At 35.5% G+C, this 24932-nt stretch overlaps 2 protein-coding genes across 2 annotated transcripts in view; one reads left to right on the top strand and one right to left on the bottom strand.

The window, feature by feature from the left end:
- Positions 1–71: 71 nt before the first annotated feature.
- LOC120629134 (adenylosuccinate lyase) overlaps positions 72–24932 on the bottom strand; it is a 50630-nt gene continuing 25769 nt past the window's right edge. Inside the window, exons 2-3 of the mRNA XM_039897927.1 lie at positions 1642–1937; positions 72–1221 (exon numbers count right to left, since the gene is read on the bottom strand). Coding sequence (XP_039753861.1) covers positions 207–1221; positions 1642–1937 — 1311 coding nt within the window. The 3' untranslated portion in view covers positions 72–206. The remainder of the gene's footprint in view (positions 1222–1641; positions 1938–24932) is intronic.
- LOC120629135 overlaps positions 4466–24932 on the top strand; it is a 43404-nt gene continuing 22937 nt past the window's right edge. The window contains 6 exon segments of the mRNA XM_039897928.1: positions 4466–4660; positions 15543–15739; positions 16457–16586; positions 17985–18076; positions 20959–21085; positions 21602–21706. Coding sequence (XP_039753862.1) covers positions 4610–4660; positions 15543–15739; positions 16457–16586; positions 17985–18076; positions 20959–21085; positions 21602–21706 — 702 coding nt within the window. The 5' untranslated portion in view covers positions 4466–4609.

Below are 24932 nucleotides of genomic sequence, written 5' to 3' on the forward strand. Positions count from 1 at the left end.
TCTAGTTCATTTAGCATATGACGTATTGTGAAGTTAAGGAGTCATTTTTATATTTCTATAAAACGCTATAATGTAAATAAAACATTTATTCATTAATTATGTCGTATTATTTAAATTTGACCTCGAAAAATCCATATAATTGGAATAATAATCAATTAATAATAGTAACATTGTATCGTCAATTGATAAAAAATATGAAAGTTAATTTAAATATTTAAGGACACTGGCTTTTCCAATAAAACCAATGAGTCATTGTATTTCTTGAGAACAGGAGCAACTTCTCCTTCTAGGAACTCAGTTACTTGTTCAGGCGCTCTACCAATAAATGTCGTTGAGTCCATTATTTTCTCCAATTCGTTTATAATTGGTGCAAAATATTTATCACTCTTGACACGGTCAATAAAGTCGTTATTCTTTCCTTCCAGTTTTACGACTGCGCCGGCCTCATGAGAGAGTACCCTTATTTTTTCATGACAAATTTGGCGATCACCACCAGCTTGCACCATCGCCATAATAATGTTTTCTGTAGCCATAAACGGAAGTTCTTCTTCAATGTGACGAGCTATTACTTTAGGGTATATCACTAGCCCTTGGCAAATATTAAGTAAGGTTAACAAAGTTGCATCAGCGGTTAAAAATGCCTCAGCCAGAGTTATACGGCGATTTGCTGAGTCATCCAAAGTACGCTCCATCCATTGCACAGCATGCGTGTTCGCAACATTAGCGTAAAGTGTTATCATATGGCGTGCAAGAGAACAACAGCGTTCCGATCTCATTGGGTTTCTCTTATACGGCATAGCGCTTGAACCAATTTGAAAAGCTTCAAATGGCTCCTCTATTTCTTTAAGTGAGGCAAGGATGCGTATATCAGAGCACATTTTATGCACTGTAGCTCCTAGACTGGATATAGCTGATACTACCTCTATGTCAACTTTTCTGGAGTATGTTTGGCCAGTAACAATGTATCGCTTATCGAATCCAGCAAGTTCAGCGACTCTTTTGTCAAGAGCTTTAACTTTGTCACGATCACCATCAAATAGTTGCATGAATGAAGCTTGGGTTCCTGTAGTGCCTTTAGTACCGCGGAATCGGAGGTCGTTTCTCGCGCGGGACAAAGCTCGCTCGTCCATCAGAAGGTCACTAAGCCATAGTGAAGCTCGCTTTCCTACGGTTGTCAACTGAGCCGGCTGCAGATGGGTAAAGCCCAGGATTGGTATAGATCTGAAATAAATAAATTATTCAGGTTTTAGTCTTGGGTGTGTATTTTAATATTATGAATGCGAAAAGTGTTTCTTTGTTTATTTAGTAGTTACTTATATTTGGTCCAACTAATAAACCGATGTAGATGAAATTAAGCACAGAGATAGCTTTACCAAAGAGATAAATTTTTACCAAGAATCGTTTCGCAGTACTAAGCAAAAACCTTAACTGAAACAGAACTTAACAGATTAACCAAACTACTATGAAATTCTGCATGAGGATAGATTGCATTTTGGATATGGACATATAATAATTCCTGTCAGTGTAAACAAATGAGTAATTTTTTACTCAAGCTTGCAATAACTCCCTAGCTACTAAGTCGAGACCATTAGGCCTTAGACAAATATAGTTGAAATCTTTAAAAACAACATTAATACTCACTTGTGTTCATCCGCAAACTTAGATAGGCGGCTAATAACGGCAGCCAATCGCGGTAATAGCAAGTCCAAGCCATCTCTTATGACGATCAAGTCAGTATTGTCGCCAACATAGCACGAGGTGGCTCCGAGGTGTATGATGGGTGCGGCGCGAGGGCATCGCTCGGCGAGCGTGTGTACGTGTGCCATGACGTCATGGCGGACCTGCTTCTCGTGTTCCTCGGCGCAAGCAAAGTCAATGTCGTGAACAGCCGATTCGAGTTCAGCTATTTGGTCGTCCGTTATGTCGAGACCCAGCTCCTGGAATTAAAGTTGAACTTTAATTAATGACATGAAAGACTAAAATAGTGGAATGTTTTGCAGAATGTTTTACGTAACGTTGGCCGGTCTGAAGTTAGTCTCGAGTGGCTGCGCCATTAGTTTTTATTAGATCTTAAACGTTAACGCGCGAACGTCTCCAAAGTCAACTTCGGGCCGGCCAAGAAAGATCGTGAAGTCAGTATTACGATTACGACTATTTAATGTTTTTGAGGAAACAGGTACAATTTCACAAAAACCTTAAAAAATCAAAGAGATTCCATGTTATTCTATTATCTTTAGTATTCGATAGTAAGTCATAAATCACTATTCTACATTAGTTGTACGACCAAGTAATTGGAGGTGTGTCTAGACTCCAGATCATAGTTAGCACCGTTTAAATAGACTCGTATTACAAGATCGTTAACTTTTACTAGAACTTAAGATACGTCAATTCTGTCCGTTTTTAGTGTTACTACTATCCGAAGAGACCCAACGCAACCAGAAGAAAGTATTTCAGCAGGTTATTTTTTTGAAAATCAATATTTACAGTTTAGTTCTTTTATAACCTATATCTCGCATGCAGATGAAAGAGGAACCGATTGCTTTGAAACATGACCTTCATTAGGAATTTGTTGATCTCATCACATTGCCCATAACTTATGCCTACCGACCGGCTAAGGAGACTATTTTAAAACCACAGCTTATAGAAGAGATGCAGTAGTTTTATGGCTTTGATCTCGTAGTTAATGCCGACGTCTGGACAGCAGCGTTGCGACAGTGGGTAGAATCCCTTGCTGATTTCTCCCTCGCATCGAACTTACATTTGATTGCATTCGTCTGTGCTAATACAGTGTTATATATACTGGTATTGTGTACCTATATGCACTTACCTATTTTTCATAGGTAAATATTTAAGTCAGTTGTTGCTTCAAAGAGAGGCTATGTAACGATAAGTCCGCCAAATTACGCTGCGTTGTGATTGCTATACTTTTTGTAGTAGTCAAGTCGACAAGTTGAAAATGGTACCCCATAGAGATACTGCTCTTAAAATTATGTGCGATAGCTCATTGGATCCGGAATGACGCCTAGAAAAATGTACCAAAAGCGTGTATTAGCACATAAAGTTATAGCAAAAGTTATTAACAATTAATGATTTATATTATTTGATCTGAATGATCTTCAATCTAAAAAAAGTCGCGCGCCGACGTATTTTCAGCGTTAAATTAAAATTATAAAAAATGGAGAAGGAGTTCCGGGAGTTAGAAGTTTTTTATTGGAAATTGCCTCCTCTTTTAGAATTTTTGTTGAAATTTCTTAAATATTAATAGCTTATGAAATATTGGCGAAAAACGAAATGCCATTTTTTTTTCATCTTCAACCAGATCCAATGAGTTATTGCACATAATTTTAAGAGCGGTATCTCATCCATTTTTAACTTGTCGACTAGACTATAGTGTGAAAAGTAAAAGGGTATTCATTGATGATGAAAAATTTTCTTAAACGTCATTGAAATTGTTCAACGATTTTTGTATCCGTATCAATTGAAAACATAACTGTTTGCTTTTATGTACGTTTGATGTAGGTACCCTTTTATGGATCTCTTTCATCCCAGATCCATAAAAGGGACAAGACTTTTATTTAATTAAATAATTTTATGCAATTTAGACTTTAACTATCTGTATTATTTTTAACTTTTTATATTCCGATTTGACGTTCCGGTACGATGTCGTGTAGAAACCATAGTGGTGTGGGTTTGATATAACTGTCATACTCTAACAGGTTTACCCCCCTACCATCTTAGACTGCATTCTTGTGACATTACTATTTCACAGTTTTACAATGAGGTGGCGGTTTTTCGATACCATATAAATTGTAGTTCACTTTCACCCGACCCTGGAGCCCTGACCGCCGGTTTCTAGAACTGGCGGTCAGGGCTCTAGAATGAGGAACTCCTCACAATACTTGCCGTTTCAAGCAATAGATTCATGTCCAGCAGTGGACGTCCATTGGTTGACATTATAAGTAATTATCTGTCTATCTTGTTAGAAGATCAATATACACTGGTTACATTTTATTATAAGCGGTGATAGCGCGTTGGGTAAAAGCTCGGCTTCACTTTTTGGGGGCCGAGTTCGAATCCCAGCTCGCACTTCTAACATTGTTAGTAATGTCCGATTTAGGTTATCAAAATATCACTAGCTTTAACGGTGTAGGAAAGCATCGTGAGGAGACCTGCATGCCTGACAATTCTATACAATGTTCTCAAAGGTGGTGGTGTTGTGTGGAGTCCACCAATCCGCACTGTGCTATCGTGGTGGACTGCTGCCTTAACCCCTTCCCATTGTGGGAGGAGACCCGTGCTCTGTAGTGGGCCGGTAATGGGTTGATGTGATGATGACGATGAAATTTTATTACTATGACTAACTCACGAGCATGTGGCGATACTAAAATAATACACCATACGCAACCTGTCCTACTAATTCGCTGGAAGAGATAAGATTAGGTGCTGATAACTCATTGGTGCTGATAAACGGACACACGCAGTGACGAATTAGCTGCTAACAAAAACGGCCACAAAACAAAGGAAGCGGATCCCAAGTGAATAAAACAAGGTCTTTTAATAGACCAAAAGTGAATTACTGTCAAGGGATTTGTAAAGGTGTCCAGTGATAATGGTTTCCGTGCAGACGATAGCCACTATCGTGGTGAAAACATTCAAAATCGTAAGTACTTATGATAAAAAATATGTATGTTGAAATTCCATTCAGAATTCATGTACAAGTTATGGTGACGTAGTGGAAGTGTCGTGCATAGTGGGTATGCACTGGGTAAGCAGATGATATAAAATGAAGAAAATCTCCAGTACGAGTTAAAAAAAACTTAAGGATAGGCTTTCTATAACTCTTACAATGCCTATTGTTAAGTTTTTTATAACTCCTACTGGAGATTTTCTTCATTTTATATCATCTGCATACCCTGTGTATACCCTCTATGCACGCAACTGCGTAGTGGTACACGTTGTGGTGTTGGAGGTCATGGTTGGATACCCTTCTGGGGCCAACATGTCTGGTGGAAGGCTTCGGTCCTGGCTAGTTACCATCCTACTAACTAAGACGAGCCACCGAGCGATTTACCGTTTGGTACGATGCTGGTTTAAAACCGATAACTTGTAGTTATAAGTTAAGTATAACTTCCATTCCGCTATCTCGCTTCCATTTTTGACTGCATCATCAATTTCCACCACTATGTGAGATTGCAATCAAGGATTAACTTAATTTTGAATAGTAAAAAAAAGGTAAAACCCATCGAGCTGCATCGAGAGGCTTGGAGCAGGGTGGCGAGACAATGCTTTAACTTCCAATACAATTACTAGTCTACTTGAAACTTTTTGTATTGATGATATAACAATTAAACTTATAACTAAAGTAAAATGTAACATAAACACAAGTATGAATACTGCAGTGAATGCTGTATAGCTGTATTCGAGCGCTGAGCGGCCATTGTGATCCTTTGCCCAAAAAATTAGCCAGCCCTTCTGTCATCGAATGAGGCAATGAACCGCGGTCCAATGTCTCGCAAGATTTTTTTGTTACTGAGATGGAGTCTCTGACCCCAGGTTATCCAGGGTAAACCAAACAATTATACTTAATACACAAAGTTAAAAGCGTTTAATTAGTCTTAACTATTGACGATCCTGTGTTATGATGAATGTCGATAAACCTCGTCACAAGAATTGTAAAAAAGGGATTGCTTCGTCACGCATTTATTGGGAAAGCTTCACGGTGCACAGATCCCATATTACGACTATGATTCCACATCAGAAGTGGGATCGTATAAATTAGTAAACTTTCATTTTGTACTAAATAAGCAATAATAAATAAGCATGCATGCAAATGCATGCTTATTTATTTAAAATATTATTGGAATTTTTAAACATTAATCATTTCCATATTGTTAACGTCATATTTATGACTATCTAATATTTAATTTTATGAGTCATCAAACTATTCATTATTTAGATTATTATTAATATTGTAAGTGGTTGATGTGGTTTTAGTAATACAAAAACAATAATTAATAAGGGGCATTTTATGAATGACTAAGAATTTATTTGTATTTCTACAGACCTGCACCTCTTATAATAAATAGTATAAGCACCTATTATAAAAACATAGTCATAGCGGAAAACTTAAAAAAAACAATATAATGATCTACCTCAATTCTGAAACCGAAAAAGTGACTCAGTAACCTAGCTACATCGATAATTTCTGTATCCTAGAGAGATAGATATATTTATATACAATTAGATATATTTTGAATTAAAATAAATAAATTAATTTAGAAAAATTATTATAAAATAAATTAAATAGTATCACCGCTCAATCCAACAACCAATATTCTAAGCCTTATTATTTAACTACTCTTATAATTTGAGTAGTTGATACGGGTATAGAATTTATTGATATATTGATTGAAATGATCGACCGATTATTATCAATAACAATTTATTACAATATTTAATTCTCACAAACCCACATTACAACAAAATATATGGCTTTAGATTTAAGGCATCCTCCAATATCGATACGTGTATTATAAATGCGAAAGTTTGAATACATGTTTGTCACTCACGTTCGAAAGGCTGAACGGATCTGGATGAAAATCGACAAGGTGATCAATATCATAATCTAAGAGTAAATTACCAAAAAAGCTACTTTTCATCCCGGAAAAAAGGTCGGTTTCCGTGGGATACATTTGTTTTTGTATCCCGAGCAAGATATTGACATGATTGATATCACCGAGCAAGAGCAAGAGGTTGGCACGCTTTTTTGCAAAGTGGTAGTTCAGGGCTCAGAGAAGAACATAGAAATGCACATAAAAATCACGTGGCGGGCAGCAAGTAGCAACTAGTAAATAAAATAAATAAATATACTACGACAATACACACATTGCCATCTAGCCACAAAGAAAGCGTAGCTAGTGTTACGGGTACCTACTAAGGTAACTCATGAATTTTTGTATGTATAATATACATATATACTTATAAAATACAGATAACATCCAGACACTGAAAAACATTCATGTTCATTACACAAACATTTTACAGATGGGGAAATCGAACCCACGGCCTTTGACTCGATAAACAGGGTCGCTGCCTAGTGCACCAATCGGTCGTCAGTGACAAGGTCTATGCCGAGCAGCGTGATATTAAAAAGGCTGTTGATCATAATACCCATGCAAATAGATGTACTGTATATACAAACCGTCAGGTTATTGCATCAAACTATAAAAGAAACATATTTTTGGCCAGGGTTAGAAAGATCAACGCCTATGGCCTGATTCCGTATCACTGCGATAAGAACCACGCCTTGTTTAAATTAACGCTCTTCACTAAAATATAAAGAAATCGAACGTGCGTGCAAAATAATTTCATCATCATAATCAACCACCACAGAGTACTTGCCCACTAGAGAGCACGTGCGAGGGGAGACGTGCTCTCTAGAGGGTAAAAAAACTCCTCTCGTCAGAATTATAGGGTTTTCTTTTATAGTTAAAATTGACGAAATGAGCAGATGCTGGAAAATTAATTTTCATTTTATAATAATTTTACTAAATTAATTAATTTATTTTAATTTCACTTAATTTAATTTGTAAATTGCTTAATTGTTGTACAACGTTCAATGATTATGGGTAAAGCCTGAAATAAATGAACCCTCTCGTCAGAATGAGAGGGTTTTCACAGGACGTGCTCCTTGCATGCCCTGCAAGTGCTCTGTGTATAGTCGATGATTTCCACTTATGTCCGTCTACTATTAAAAAAACCGGGTGAAATCGCTGCGAACAGCTTGTTATTCACATAGATGTATCTTCGTCCAATTTCAACCTTAAAGTTTAATTTCTTAAAGACTCATATGATTAAATATTTTGTAACAACTTATATGGAACAACGCAAATGTGTTTTGGATCTCAATTTAAAGACACGGTGGTCGATGAGTAATAACCTTTGTTGATGAGCAATGAAACTTGTTACCCATTTCCGTTACGATGCTCGCGTTTACTTGTTATCAGATCATTGGAATTTGTTTTATCCATAGCCTTATCTATAATATTATACAAATGTAAACTAAAATATATGTATATAGATTATGACGGCCGATTGGCGCAGTGGGCAGCGACCCTGCTTTCATAAAAAAATTCATCAGTTATGATGATTATTTAGGTAAGGTAATCATACCTTAGCACCCCTAACACAAGCTATCTTGTCTGTTGTCTTAGCATATTTATTTATTATTATATAGTTATTGTACTCGGAATTTTAATTTAAACTCGTTGTAGCAATTTGTTGCTTAGAAATTAAAGTTCGTGTTAGAAATTGCAGGTGAAGCGCTGTTAACTGAGAGGAGACTCATCTCCGGACCATGAAGTGGGCCGGTAATGAGTTTATAATGATAGCCTCATTGTGAATATTCTATTTAATATTTTAAGCTACGATAGATTTATTATTGATCGGATCCTTGAACCGAAAATGGGTTTGACACGAATTATTCCCGTCAATCAATTTATTTTAGCACATTGCCAGCGTATACTTTTACCAAATTACAAATTTTTAGTAAGTCACAAAAGATAACTGATCAGCCGACGCCATTTCGTATTGCTTTTTAAGGTTCCTAATTGGTTAAGGAACTCTTAAAATGTACTTCAAATTTAGGGTTCCTTTAATTTTCGAAACTAGAGCCTCCTCATTAATGAGTGAAATAGAAACACAAAAGGTTTCCCTGACTTATTTAGGACAAGTCAGTTCGGTCAATCTCCAGACAGATGTTATAACTACGCGCGAAAAGAGGTAAGGGGCGGGCCCGACACCTTAACGTGCTATCCAAGACACGGGTTGAATCACAGCCAAGCTCCATACTCCCTTAAAAGGATTTTTTTTATAGACACCCAATACTATTCAAAAATTCAAAATTCATTTATTTCAAGTAGGCCTAATATAAGCACTCTAAACGTCAAGTCTGTCTGTGTTTAGTGACTCTACCACCGGTTCGGAAGGCAGATTCTACCGAGAAGAAGCCGGCAAGAAACTCCACAGTTGCTCTTTTACATTCATCAATTGTATATTATTATTCATCTACATGTCCTGGGAATCAAACTCAGGACCTCGTGATCTGCTAGCTAGTTAAACCTAAAAGTTAAAACTATGACAAGGAAGGAAGGACAGGAAGTTAAGAGTTAAGATAACTGTTAGTAAAAAAGTTGTTTGATAATATCACAATAATAGATCACGTTCCAGTAGTCACAATGGCCGTGCTCAAGGCGACCACGGTCTGATTGTGCCCTCCTGGGCTCTATTGTGTCGACGCGACGAACGACTTTATGAGCGACTAGCGTTTACCCGCAATTTTGTCCGGGTACAACTAACATTTAAACGTAATTTTTTTTAAATCATACGTACTACTTTCTTGTTTAAATATATTTCTGTAGGAAATCTATTTAAAATCATTCATATTTTAATACTGAGTTCCAAATCATAGGATTTTAATAAAATTCTACAACCCTCGTTTCAACCTTTGAGGGTTGGACTTTCGAAACAAAAAGTAGCCTATGTTAATTCTCTTACAGTTTGTGAAAGTCTTGTCAAAATAGATCCAGCCATTTGGCAAATTATCAGGACCAAATACACAGACAGACAACCACTTTAAAAATAGTTCTTTTGCCATAAGTAAATACTATATATGCGCGTTGAACACTTACTTAAAAATAAGTCGCTATATTATGATATTAATTTTAAATTTAGTTACCGATTTGACGACTTAATACGTGGTAATCAAGCCTTAAGTAAATAGCTGTTATTTTGACATAACAAACAGATGCCTTAATTTGGTTTATATGTGTAGATAGACAAATATAATCTCTTTTATCTGGGGATTCATTAACATGGTTTAGATTATCTACGGATGTGTTATATTATGAGGTCCTCCAAGTGTGACATTAGTATTATGTGCGTTCTTTTTAATTCCACTACAGGTTAGCCCTTGACTGCTATGTAACCAGGTGGTAAATGATGATGCAGTCTAAGCGGGCTAACCATTTAGGGGTACGGCAGTTTAGGTTTAACTCATAATCGGTTTCCACGCGCGCGTTCCGGAACGTTAAATCATCGGGGATGCATCAACACAGATCAGATTATCTACGGATGTGTGGCTATGGTGTCTTCTATGTTTCACTTTATTCCTTTGTTTCATTGAACTCTTTATTGCACATACATTTCTGCAAAATGCTCTTAAAATACATAGATAAGAGATCGTAAGGGGACCGAATTAGATTTCAGCAACGCTATTTGCATTTTTTTAAGTACATTTTTTTCAAACAATAATCTTGATAAATTGAATTTTGAATGGCCCAACTCTTTTTGTTCCCAAAAAAGAGTCCCCACGCCTTCAAAGTCTCTACCTGCTATCAACGATTTTAACCACCCTTAAGTAAGCAAAAAAAAAATTTTCTTTAGGAGATTTTATTTTCACAATACTTAACGATAAAACTTACTACAGTGTTAACGAATATTCAAATGACAATTTGATCTAAAATTTTACTAGAAATGTTTGACTATAATTATTATTTCCTTAAATAATTTCATTTTTTATTTTTATTTTTCTTTTTTCGAATGAGTATGAATCTTATTCCGTAGAATCAGAAAAGATTTGCACACTGTCGTTGTAGGAGTATATTTTAAATATTTTAAAAATAACCTACAATTCTAGCAAATAAATTATTATTATTATTGTATTTCTCCAAACAAAATCGTCGCTTTGATTTCGCTAGGAAGTAATGAATGTCCACAATTGTTTGATCCAGTCTTCCTGTCGGCGTCGGCGACAATTAATACAAATTGTTATTGCGTTTACTGATCATACAGCTGTCCGGCACAGACTAGCTACAACATTGTATCATCGCTTTAACCTCAGTTAAATGTATGCCTGTGTTTTGACAACGCAGGGAAATCCCCTGAAACCATTCGACTACTTAAGGATTTATTTTCATTCCACTAAAAATTAGCCATTTGCTAAATCAGAATACGATTTATTTATGACATTTATGCAACAACTCAAGAGCCCTGCAGTTTGCATCTTAATTTTTTGTAATTTTTGATATAAAATGCAGGAGTCGTCAAGTTAATCATAAATAAAATTTTATATTTTTATTAGTGTTCTTATGTACTCTTGGATCAAAAATCCGTAAAAATTAATACTTTAAAAATGTAAATCAACCAAAATACTCAGTTATGTATATAATAGTATTATTTATTTTATCATTAATGTAGTTAGAAGTTCGGATTTAATCATTGTTTTCTCACGAGAAAATTTTACTGAATCATGCAAAGGGAAAAATTGTCAAGAATATATTATCTTTTTCCGCTATGAAGAACTGTACGTATTATTTATATAGATTATTAAAAGTTCAAGATCTTTCTTTCCCCTCATTTAGCAGAACTCAGAACCTGAATGACAATAGACTACTAACATGTTTTGTAAAATTTTACAGTAGTGTTTATTTTGGTGTTTTCCGCCATATGACATTTGAAGGAACTCGGTTCTTTATATTTAAATTCGATAAACTTATAATGTGGTAGGTAGGTAATTACCAAATATTTATTAAATCGGCAATTTAATTGAAATCGCTAAGTATTAGAAATCAGGCGAGAGAACATTATAAATAGTGACGATTACTTTATAATTAGTTAGTATGATTTATGTCGGTTAATGAATACTTTGAATATAATAAAATTGATCAATTAACCTACACGTCTAATTACTAACTAATTTTCAATATAAAAGTATTGAAAATTAGTTAATGATTTAGTTTCATTTTTATAACTTTTAATTGAGCGTAAATTGTTTTTATTTTTAGTGCGTTCATATTAAATCTAAACTTTGCATAAATAAGACAAAAAAAAAGATAAAATGTAAAAAAAATAAAGTAACCAACATTCATTTTATGTAGATATGTACAAGCTGTTGCCCGCTTTCTTCGTCCGCGTTTATTACTTCGTCTTTTTTTTTAAATCCTGATGGAAACGTTGGTCTTTCAAAAAGTATCCTATGTTGGTATCCGTGCTTTCAACTAACTCTTTGCCAAAAATCAAGTCGATTGATTGCTAAAATTAGGAAAGTAAAGAAAGGACAAAAAACAAACACACTTTCGCATTGATAATATTAGTAAGGATAGAGATGTATCATAGAAATCTTAATAATAACAACATTTCTATGGAATCTTTCAATTATCAATAGTCCATAACGGTCCACTGGTGGACTAAAGGCCTCTCTTAACGGGGGGGTTTGTTCGTAATCACCCAGCTGAGCAAACTAGTTGGTGATCGTAGTAGATATAGTAGTAGACATAGGACGGTGCTGCCCCTTCTCCGTTATATACAAACGTGTAAATGAAAACTGAAATAACATTTCACACGTGTTAGAGGTACATAATGTTCTGTCTGGGAAACCGAAAACCTAATCGTGTACTGAAAAAGAATCAGATACAGCCCTTACATCACATGCAAAATTAAAATCATGTGACTCCTGTTACTTTATTAGGTACGCGTCGCGTGCCGGTCTTTTATCTTCAATAGGGTTGTCACAAGTAAGCACATTCGCTTGTATAGAATAATAAATATGCTCCCTTAGATTTTATATTATTACCGGGTGATTCCGTATGAAATATACATATTAAACTTTCAATACTATTTCATTATTCTGTTACACGTTGTAAATACGATTAGAATTTTAGCTAAAGGTTTTAATTAAACTAAAAGTGCTCTGGCTACACTACTCTGTATCCCTTCTCAGTGCAGATGTGAGGTACGATCAAATGATGGTACTGTTGACTCCTGACCTGCGCACGGCATGACTAACTGTTTTAATTAATTTTGTCTTTGCTGTAGTAATTAGATTACTAATAGTAATTAAACGATATTCATCGTGGAACATTTTTAAGAGGACACGATAAGTCGGGTTTACATTTTGTAAACAATATCATCAATAGCCTTTAACAGTCCACTGCTGAACTAAAGGCCTCTCCGAATTGGAGGGTTTATTGGCAAACCCAACAATTAGGAGGCCTTTAGTTCAACACGCTGGATGGGTTAGTGATCGCAGTAGATGGGTTGTGTAGCAAACACTTCTGCTTTCCTTTCTTCAAATAACAAATCAACGGCATCTAATATATGTTATCAGAATGAAAATTCCAAAAATGCAAGAAAGCGTTGTCTAGGATTTACAAACCTGAGCTTAACATTTAGTTAACACTTTAGTACACTTTAGAATCTTATTGTAGGAGTTATTATTTGTTTAAAAGATAAAACATTGCAGACTTATGCAAATCTGTATATTCTTGATTGAAGAAACAATAAAATATAATATTTCTTTAACTTGTCAATTGCTTTGTTGGTTGTATTTATAAATGAGTCGGTGTTGTTGACTAGAATAAATGAAATAGTTCTTCAGATACAAAAGAACGTATGTAAGTTGATATCGTTAATATTAAATGTGGACAACCATATTGGAAATGTTTATGTTCTAGCGTTTCTTAAGTGGGGGTTATACAAAGGGGTTAAATTGAGTTTTATGTTTATCGTTAAAAGCTCAGTAGTAAATAGTAAATAATGAGTACAATACTTTAAATTTACGTAACCTTAACACTTACGTAAATAAAAACCTAAATGGAAGTACTACTTGGGCGACGAAGAGGCAAACAAGTAGATACAGTAAGTAGGGATCTGTATCAACTCAGACTAAAGCCAGGTAGGCCCTACATTACTTATTCAAGATATGGCGAGTCGCTCCTCTTAGTCACGTTTGGTAGTTGAATAAATGGTTGAAATTGTTCAAATAGTTCATAATAATGAACGATTGAAGACGTCAAAAGGTGTAGGTCGCGAAGCCAATGGTAATAACTTATCTTTTTGCCACAGCACTGTCGGAGACCGACGGATCGGAATGGGTACATGATGAATCCACATAATATTCCACATTTAATATTTATTTAAATGCAGGTAAACATAGAATAATTTATGATTCAGATGCACCAAGTAGATCCTATAAATCTAACAAGTCATTTTTAGACCATCTTAGTTTAAGTTTAATAAATAACAGTTGTATTTTTTATGAGGAAAACTGCTAGTCAGAATTTTCGGCAGAATATGCCCGAATAGTAAATAGAACGTAGATGTATGGTATCATCAATACCCTATAACAGTCCATTGTTGGACTACTCCCAACGGGAGAGGTCCTGTTCCCATAACCACCACGTGGGTAGACGGGTTGATGATCCCAGTAATGGTAGTAGCAGCGCAGAGGGCGCGACCGTTCTCCGCTTTTTTCCCCTAGTCGCCTCGTACAACACCCACAAGAAATGTTTGGTGACCACTCGCCACCATCATCTCACTAGAAGAAGATACTAGCTGAATAATTAAAGACTTTTAAATTTGCCTCTTGTCGACCAGATAGTAACTTCAATTTATGTTTTTATTTTAGCTACGGTATCTTTCTCATTATTTTCTAGTTATTACCTAAGCTTTAAACGATAAACATAAAACTCAATTTATCCACTTCGTATAACAACTTGAAAAACGTTAGAGCATAAACATGTCCAATATGGTTGTCCAAAATTAGTAAACAGATTATAACGCATAGTATTTCTTTTGTGGTTCCGTAGAAGGGAATGTTCAATGGGCAATTATACAATCGTAATAGGGTACGACATTATGGACTATATTGTACACACGTTATCTTTAGTTTATCGCTATCATCCGTAGAAGCGTACAAAGCGCATTCTTATTATTATGTACTTACAGTTGAAAATTTACGTAGTAAATTTGTTCTTTTACATTCATTAGAAATGTTTTTAGGAATACAATTGGAATGAGTTCATCTGATAATAATCCTAACACAAATAATTTCTATTAAATTGCCATTGAGATTATCTTATTTCTTATGATTGTTGTCGTGAATCACTTTACTTGTATTTCTTATCTGTACTGTAAAGTAAGTATAACAATATTTTAAGGCCTAACAAACTTATGCCCGTTTTCAATAATTCTAGGGAACGCAAATCGGATGCATGATTCGAGTGATGCTTAGAGCAAAATAACGTTTCACCTTCTCTTAGACGATGACTAACGACGGGTGCCATCTAAAGTTACAACACTGATTCGGCGGTTTGTAACTTTAGATGGCATTCAATGTTTAGGAGACTGGCAGATTGAAAAATGAAAAATATGATAATATAAACACAAAATTGTGATTAATTATTCTTGTGGAAAACATCTTAGATAATTTAAGCTATAAGAGTTGTTAATTGAAAATCGATTGGTAAAAGATAAATGTAAGCCTACGAATCTTCTTTGATCAGGTGTTAATTGCTTAAGCATTTCCTTGTACAAAAACGGGCATTACTCACGTTCGATTACAGCTAATGCTGCTTAGCGGCAGAAAATAGCATTGCACTTCACCAAACGAGCTGCCTCAAAAAGCTGTACTACAACTTTGGATCTTGCATGTGTATTAATTGAACATGACTTTTCATTATTAAAAAGCGTATTTTTATTTTCAGGTTCTTAATATAATCATCTTGGTGCTGTATCGTACCGGATACAATGGCGAGTTCCTGGGAGTGGGAGGCACGTGGAACCTTAATGAGGAGAAGAACCCAGATGCTGAGATCGTAGCTTCGGGTGTAATAGTCGGCTACCTTATCTACACGCTTGTGCAGATAATCACGTTCCTCTTTGGCACGACTGAACATAAGAGGTGCCTATTTTTTTAATGATATCAGTTTCTACCAGTTTCAGGTCATTTTAGTCTTATAATATAGCATAGCATAGCATTGAGTTACATCATTGTACATTTATCTATAGATTATTGACGAAATATTTTTAATGGTAGTATCAGAAAGAATAATTAAGGTTTACCAATTTTGGCCAGTTGTAGCCCTTGGCTTGAGCATTGAGTCAGGTTTTTGTCCATTCATCCGTTACTAATAAAATATTCTGATAGGTAGTACTCTATCAGGAATCATACAATCATATCATGAATATCAAATAATTTTGATTGACATACGCATTGATTTATTTTAGAAATCTGTTCTTCTTCTTCTAGTGCCCATGACCTATTAGAGATGCTAATTTATTCACGCATATTGAAATATTTACCAAATGCTCTAAAAGTTATTTTTGTAGTCATCTTAAACCGCTGGAGCAGATTTATTAGCCGGGAAATTCGCCTTTGATGAAGCCTACGCTTGCCGTTTATATATATAGCTAGTTAGCCTTAAATAATGAATTCTCTTAACTAAACTAAATTGACAGTTATAAAAAAGTGCTGTCTTTTTCACAATGTTTCCCGTGGAAAATCGTAGCACTGCTTTAGATTGGTTTGTGTACAACAAAAGCGACACCATTGCCAAGTTGTCTGTGACGTTAATTTCAACGAAACAAAAAGAAACTCATTATTAATGATATGTTCCAGGGCATTGTCTGAAATCATGATGAACTTCATCGGCGTGTTCATGTGGATAGCCGTCGGAGCAGTAGCCTTACATTACTGGGGTGGATACCAGGGCGAGCATCAGTTCCAATTCGTCTTTGCTGAGAGACAGGCAAGTATTTAATTTACGATAGCTTACTGGGTTAGACTTTCAGAGGTCGTCAGCATGTACCTATCTTTTCGGAGTTCAGCAATTATATTACTCGATTGAACGTTGAAGGAAACATTGTGAGAAAACCAGCATGCCTTTGTTCTTCATAATATTCTCAAAGGCGTGAGTAGACTGCCGATTCACGCTAGGCCAGTGTTGTGGACTATGGTTTAAACGTTTCTCACTATTCGTGACCTTTAGTGGCCGGTAATGGGTTGATAATGTTGAGTGGGCACGCTTCTTCTAGAAATCTGCATCGCGATTTCTTCATAATGTTCAAAGGCGTATGTGGTCTAAAAATCCATACTTAGACAGATTGTAGGACTACGAGCTACACCTTCTCATTCTGAGGGGGAGACCCGTTATCTATGCCGGTAATGAGTGGATAATTTGTATTTTGTTAAGTTGATTATTCGAAAATGTAAGGCAGTTATACGCTTAACGATGATAAAGCCTCATTATGATATTGGGATGCACTTGTCTTAAAGATGCCTATTTAATTTTGCCTAAATGATAATTAAGGTATACGTGGCAGAAAACACACAAGCCGAGCGTTCCACAACTAAGCGAAAAGTGCATGAAAAACGGTTTGTGAAAAGGGCGATAGATTTATCGCTCTCGGTATCTTCACGTCACGTCTCACAGAAGATAGGTGACGATGGAACAAAACTGTGAAGGTCCTGAGCACACTCACCAAATTATATCCTAAAAAAGAATAAACAAAAAGGCGTAACCTTGTGCCGATGCTGTGAACTGTGCAGATTTCCCTGCGTAAGCAAGTTGTACAGTCAAGACTCAAGATACATTTTAGCTTATTGGAATGTTTACAATTTACTCGAAATTATTTACGAATTTCGTTTTCTTCTTTTGAATAACCTTGCTTATGTATCCAAGTAAAATAATAAACGTAATACTTATCATATTTCGGGGACAGATACGACTTGGAAGGAATACAGGCCTTTCTAAAATTCCTTGAATATTGCTTGACTTGTGTTATAAAATCCTTGCTGCGATATCGTAACGCACCAATGGCTAGCAATGCAACTCTTAGAATAATTTACTTCACAGCGTTCAACTAGCAAATTGAATATTCTCAAGTGTTGTTTAAATCGTAACTTACTATCACCCATCTTTTACGGGATCACCCATCAGTGATCGACCTTTGCTGGATCAACACGGGTTCGAGGTTTTAGTTTTAAGAAAGTAGATCTTGGAAAGGCAAAGCCCTGATTACGGCCCTTAAATCAGTTGCTTAACCAGCGCTTCTAATCGTAAATTTTGTTAAGTTGCTACAAAGTCATACTTCAGACCATAACCTAAATTAATGTTGTTAAAAGATAAATCTTCTTTTTATTTCAGGTTGGTTTGGCAGTCGGCGCCATGTGTGTTATTCAGGGAGCTGTTTACCTTCTCGACACAGCACTTTCAGTTATACATTACACAAAAGAAATGTAAACGAAGAATATAATAATTTATTAAATAATTTAGATAAATAATTTCGTTTATACATATGTAAGTTTATATTATGTATTTCTGACCTCTATTAGGTACTATTTGCGAAACTTTCATGTGAATAATAATGTAATAATCGCATTCATGTGAAACTTTAACATGAACTATTTGAATTAAAGAATTAATTTAAAGTTTAGTCCTTTTATATCACGAAGACACTTAGCCTCAATTGTAGTAAAACAACATTTAGTAGTACTGATACTAATAAAAACGTGCGTTTAGGTAAAACGCAGTGTTAAGTTCTGATATGATACTTAAGGTTTCATCATCATCCGTGGAAAAATTCAGCCTATTCCAGACTTAGGTTTGCTCCAGAAAAACTACGTCACAAAGCCATTTGTTGAGCTAAGCTTTGTAGTTCTGGGCAGCAAGTGAAAAATTTATCCCTCTTTGATTCATCTGATTATCTTGTTTAAAGACACATCAAGTCAAACATAAAATAAATAAACTTCAAAATCTTTTCCCATCTATTCCAATGGCTTTACGACTCACTAAATAAAATCACTAAATTGTTTTTCATGGACTACCGCAAGGTAGTACCAGTATTTTAAAAGAAAACAATTGTTAAAGATTGCTGGATCTTGATGCCGCTGCCGTATCATAACCAAATGAGATTTAATAAGAGGTGAATTATATTAAAGTTGCTTGGTTATTAATTTCATGTTCGCATTACCATTGAATAGTAATTACTTGATTTAATTGATAAGCAAACCGAAAATTACGTATTTAAGCATGTTTAATGAAATAGCTCTCCGATGATTTTACTTCTACTTTATTTCCCACCTTTTTTATATTTAGTTAAGCACTAGTTATTCTACTTTAGATGAACTAATTGTACTTATTTTTTATTGGAAATAAATTGAAATCGAACATATTTATTTATATTTTTGGGACCCTATACAGATTTTTCTTAATACCACTGCTTGACTGCATCTTATGAGAACGAGTGTGAAATATAACACACTATTGATACGTCGCCAGTTCCTTTCTCTTGGCTTGAACTTGGCTCGCCATGCTATCGCGTGTCTTGATTACATGTAAGATAGCCACAGATCATAGTGAATGATTATGTAACCTGAAGTGGAGCAGGTTAGTACGGATGTCAGTTAACTCTTGATTTAAAGGTATCTATTAATATTGGTGGAGGAAAAAACGGAAGAATGGTCATTCCAGACTTGTGTGCATCAAGGAAGCAAATCGCACTTAACTTCTCTATGAGATATATAACAAATTACGAAATACTGTTGTGAAGGGTGCATAAGTATATTTCATAAGGAATCAACCTGTAAAAATATTAAATCAAAAGAAGCATAATTATTTTTCTATACAAACTAATTCATAACATTTTAAGTGTTTACTTATAACAACCCTATTGAAGATAAAAAGCCGACACGCGCATAGTACCTACGCAATGTGACGTAACTTATAAAATGACAGAAGGGACAAGGGTCACTTGATTTAAGTTTTGCATGTGATGTATCTGATTTCTTTGAGTAAAAACTATGGCATTGGTTTACGCATAATCTATTAGCGTTAAACTTCATTGTGGGAGGAGACCCGTGCATTGTAACGTCCCACCATGGATATTTATCTCCACTTGTGCGCCAATGCTCGGAGAGTTGATAAAGTGTTGGGAGAAGATAAAACTTAATGCTTTCCCTGTAAAGACTCCTGCACATGTTAGCGACAGAAGTAGACTGTTGTAAGCTTTGGATGATGATATATAGTTTACTACCTAATGTAAATGAGTCAAAGATTATAAGATCCTGTCTTAAGATGGGGGCAAAACGGTAAATTGGGGGTCAATGCAAGTGTCAAATTAGTAGGGTCATATATAGTATATATCCTATACGGAGTCACATCTTAGTCACTTGGGTGCTGGCTTCAGAATAGCTTGTTTGTGAAGTGATACGATACGCGACTTTTATTAGTTTTTTCTGTGACTTATTTTGTGCTAATTGTGTATTCGTTAATAATCGCCAAGCGTACGCCCTATGCCCGCAAACGAAAGGTTAAATTAACTGATTTATTATTCCGCTGCTAAGTATTGTAGTAGATTTAGCGTATTTTCCTACTCTGGATTTAAATATAGACAAATCATTGTTTTTTTTCGTAAAAAACATCAAGCAACTTGCTCTTTCATAGCGCTTACACGTGCTTACTGCAAACAAAATCAAAACCCGAATACAGATTTAAATAACTAAGTATAGATTAGAGAGTGGGCACCCAGTGAATATATAAGCTAGTGGTCATTAGTACTGCTAGTAATCTAGGATCAAAACGATATATACTTTACTCAATCAGTTAACATAATTTAGGTCGCTTAGGAATCAGGAATAGGTACTGTATTTTTCTACTTGTCCTATTATTTAAACGATCTTTTTATAAAAATAATTTTTAAATAGAAAAAAAAGTGTAAAGTAATTAAATTTAAAAATAGTGATTTTCTCTATGAATGTATGTTTATATTATTTTTAATATTTTTAAACATACTTTACAAAGTAATGGTTTGTTTACGTAATAAGACAAGTTCAAAAAAAACATGGAAAACCTTGCTTCCTGTGAAAGTTAGTACAACCGTATATATATTTTATCTTCGAGTTAATTTGGGCTCAACTTGACTTTATTCTTGTTTATTTGTCAATGGTTTTGGACAAGTATCTAGCACTATCTACCATTATCTTCTCAATTCGTTGAGGCACCTTTTGTAATTGTCATTGAATTGTTTTAATTCACAATTTTCCAATCGTTCGTAGGTCGACGAATTCGAGTCAAGGATCCGATTTCAATTGAATAATTAACTCGATAGTTAACTGTATAGTTAAACCGAATAAACATTAAAACTGGAGAGCCTTTATTCTAGTTTTGTGACGATATCGCCCGAGCTGAAGGAATTTCTGTGCGAGGTCGACGTTTGTTTGGACAAAATTGCGCCTCTAACGGATAACGTAAGTTTTGTTTTTATTTCAACATGGCGACATTTATCGTTTAAATGGACAGTCATTTTAATATATACGATCTAAAGTTTATTAGGGCATTATTATAAGTTTTGTAAAATTTACAAAGTGCGGCTAATTTATCCGCGGACTAATTTGTAAACAAACAAATGTCAGGTCGTTTGCCTTGTGTAGATTTAAACAACATTTTAGTCTTCTGAAAAAAAAAAAACAATAAAGTTTCTGTAGTTTTCTGTAAAATGTTGTTTAACACTAAAATACCAACTATACATGTGTTTGTTTACAATAGTCCTGCGGATAAATTGGCCGCGCTTTTTTCACATTAGTGTTAAAACATTGATTGTATAGTATTTAGTACCCACTCAAATATTCTTTCGTCAAAGCGAAAGCCTGTTACAATAATAGATATTGCCGCGCCACCGCAACGCATCCCTCGCAGTCCTAATAGGTTGTTTCTTATTGCTCGCTAATAAGGAAACTAAACAGTTATTTACTGTGTCTGTACAGAGCCAACGCTCTAGTTTTGTGACGATATCGTCGGAGCTTCAACTAAAGGATTTTTTGTGTGACGCCGAAGTTGGTACTGACAAAATTGCGCCGCTAAAGGAAAACGTAAGTAAAATGAATTTATTATGTTTAACATATTCAGAGTCACTCAGCGGATGATGCAGACAGCTGAATTAGGAACTCCCTACAAAATACTATGTTCAGCAGTGGACGTCCATCGAATAATGTGACCTTAAATACCTACTCAATTAGATTTGGCGCACAGAAAAGGAGATAGTGAAAAATGACCGAGAGGGGAGTTTACGTCTTTGAGTATCCGCGTGCCTAGTAACTTTAGTAGTGGGTAGATAAACTATTACTTGATTGAAGGAAATATTCAACTCACACTCAACTGCGAACGCAACTTGTGGTTCGATGTGCGATTAACTTCAAAACGCATGTATTAAAACCCGTGCAAAATGTGTTGTGGATTATTCGCTCCAGAACTTCTCATCTGAGATGCATTGTATTTACGTTATCGGATACGAAGGACTATGATATTTAAAAGGTTGAATTGAATTTAAGTGAAATTATGACGATTGTTGTAGGTTAATTATACCTTCGCTACCTTGTCGAGTGCCTCACCTACCCACTTTACATGCTAATGAGTCCCTTGTCATCCTAACGCGTGCGCATGCGCATATTTGGAGCGCACGGTGCCGTTAGACGGAACACTGACTCGGTTTAACTTTATCTATGATAATAACTGTATTAATGGATTATGCATAGTGCTTCTTGTATTTTTTTTTATTCGTGAGTGCCGCAAACTGTACACGGGGTCTAGGGGATGCCTCACGTTTGCTTCAAAGACACCCAGATTGTGAGATTTAGGAAACACAGATTTTGAGAGAGTGTCGCAAACACTAGCCTTGCGTATGAGAGTAATACATATAAATAAACCGATATCAAGCTTCAAGTGGTTCTTCAATATGTATGTGGTAATCTATGCATCACCCCGGACTTGAAAAACACACATTTTTACATCACATAAACCAATGAAGTTTCCACAACTTAGTTATACATAGACGATTACATTAACCATAAGAGCTTAGCGATTCAGTACAAAGCGAAATTGTTCAACAAAATCAAATTAAACAAAAAAAAACAAAAACTTTAACAGCTTATAACACTTATTTTGCAAAATTATATTCTTAATAGTGCCAAATTTGACGTGAAAAATGTCCGTCTCACTATATTGGTTGTTGAAAGCATTGCACGCACCAGATAAAAAGTTATTAGCCGAATACCTTGTCTTCCATCTAGCCCACGCAAAGGGAGGTTTACGTCTTGCATTTAACCTACGACATGCAAAATCCTCATGCAATTAACCCAAATATAATTCGTTATCTTTTCAGTATAGAAACGTACCATTCGTGGGCCTGAGCCTAGCCTTTTAAAATAGAGAAGGATTAAGAATCAACCCACCACGCTGCTTTTGGTTGGCTGAAACCGATTGATAGTATATGTCACATGGATATGTTTAAGCCACAAATAACTGCTTAGTTAAAAATTACGCTGCTGTCTATTGTTTTATTAGAGGCCAGGAAAATTTGCTCGCTCACAATTGACTAGTTGTTTTCGAGTATAAAACTCTGTATCGCCAAAGTGAAAAGGACCTAGATCACTCGTTTTAGAGTCGCAAACCATGTACATTTCGATTTTTGTTTTACAAACGTTCTTATAAAGTCCGAGCTAAGGAACTGTTTTTATACGATTAAGATCCATTTTACTCTGATGTTAAATTAATACTTCAATTCGAAAATGACTTTTCGATTGTAAGCGAGCAAATATACTAAAGCTACTGTACTGTAATGTACAATAACGTACTGGGTAACTAGGTATAAGATAATTACTTACGCTGTACGTAACACAGTTACGGCGTAGTTACTGTACTAGTTAAAAGTTCAAGGAGACAAAAACAGGATAGAGTATGAAAACAGGTCAGCCAATAACCTTGGGGGCTTGGATACGCACCCCTACTATACGATATTCAACCCCGACCACTGTAGAACGTCGGCGCCAAAACTTGGCGTCAGAATGTCGGACCATTGACGGTCTAGTTGGAGACAAGACGGATCGATAGGATAGAGTGGCAACATACTTACAATTCGCCTCCCGACCTACACCAAGCAGAGCGTGTTGAGACAAATCAAATGGTTGTATTTTTAACGATATTCTTAAATTGTTTTGTATGCCTATTTTCACTAAACCTAGATATCGTCTTAATCGAATGCTGATTGTTGTTGTTTCCTCACGACGCACATCTAGTTTGAGGTGATTACCAGGGATCGAACTCTCGGTCCCGAGACCATCGCCTTTTAATTAGGAATGCTAATAAAAAAAAAGTCAACTCCCAATAAAATGTAAAGTCAACGACCTTTAAAAATAACATCAAGTGGCAACACTGTCTAAACGTCACGGGGTAATGCCAGCGATTGTTAGGAACAATGGCCTATACCGACTGCAATAACATGCCCGTACATACAGTTGTTTGTATTCACCTTCGCCCTTAGCTATAAAACATGCGCACTGTTTATAATTTATATTGTTGCATTAGTATCAACACGTCGCATTACAATTTTGGTTCGAAGCAGGCGTTATACTGCGGAAGTCCTTGGTATATTAAAAGTTCGTAAGGAAATCTGTAAGCCTGAGAGTAGTCTCATTCGGAGATGACACCCGTGCCCTGTTATAGTGGGCCTTTAAAGTTTTATTCATTTATTTATTTAACTCTTTTTTGTACACCACTATGAAGTTTAGAAAATAAAAAAAACAATAGAAATACAAAGACAGAAGTAGAACACAAAAGGCAGCCTTATCGCTTAGTAGCGATCTCTGCCAGGCAACTTTTGGATAAAGAAGTTTTGTTTGAAGTCATTATGTATCGACACGACACTTACACGACAGGCTTGCTACAGGCGTAAATCTTTCGAGCTTTGCTGTCAAACGTCATTTTTGTGTTTTTAATTTTGCATACCTACGCAAAAGTGATGCTTGACAGCAAAGATTGCGAGATTTACGCCTGTTAGGAGCCTGTTGTGAGATAAGCACGTAATCAAACTGCCGGTAATAGGAAATAAATAAATATACTACGGCAATCCACACATCGCCATCTAGCCCCAAAGTTAGCGTATGATAAACGACTAAGACACCGGGAGTTATCTTTGCATCGTTCGAGTCCATGTAGGACTGCGGTGCATCGATAATGCAGTCGTATTTATATCAAAATACCCACCAACTCAATGTCATGAACATAAATGTCTGGCAAATATAAATTTATAGTTATCAAAAG

The sequence above is a fragment of the Pararge aegeria genome, chromosome 14, assembly GCF_905163445.1.
Source record: "Pararge aegeria chromosome 14, ilParAegt1.1, whole genome shotgun sequence".
Lineage (NCBI taxonomy): Eukaryota > Metazoa > Arthropoda > Insecta > Lepidoptera > Nymphalidae > Pararge > Pararge aegeria.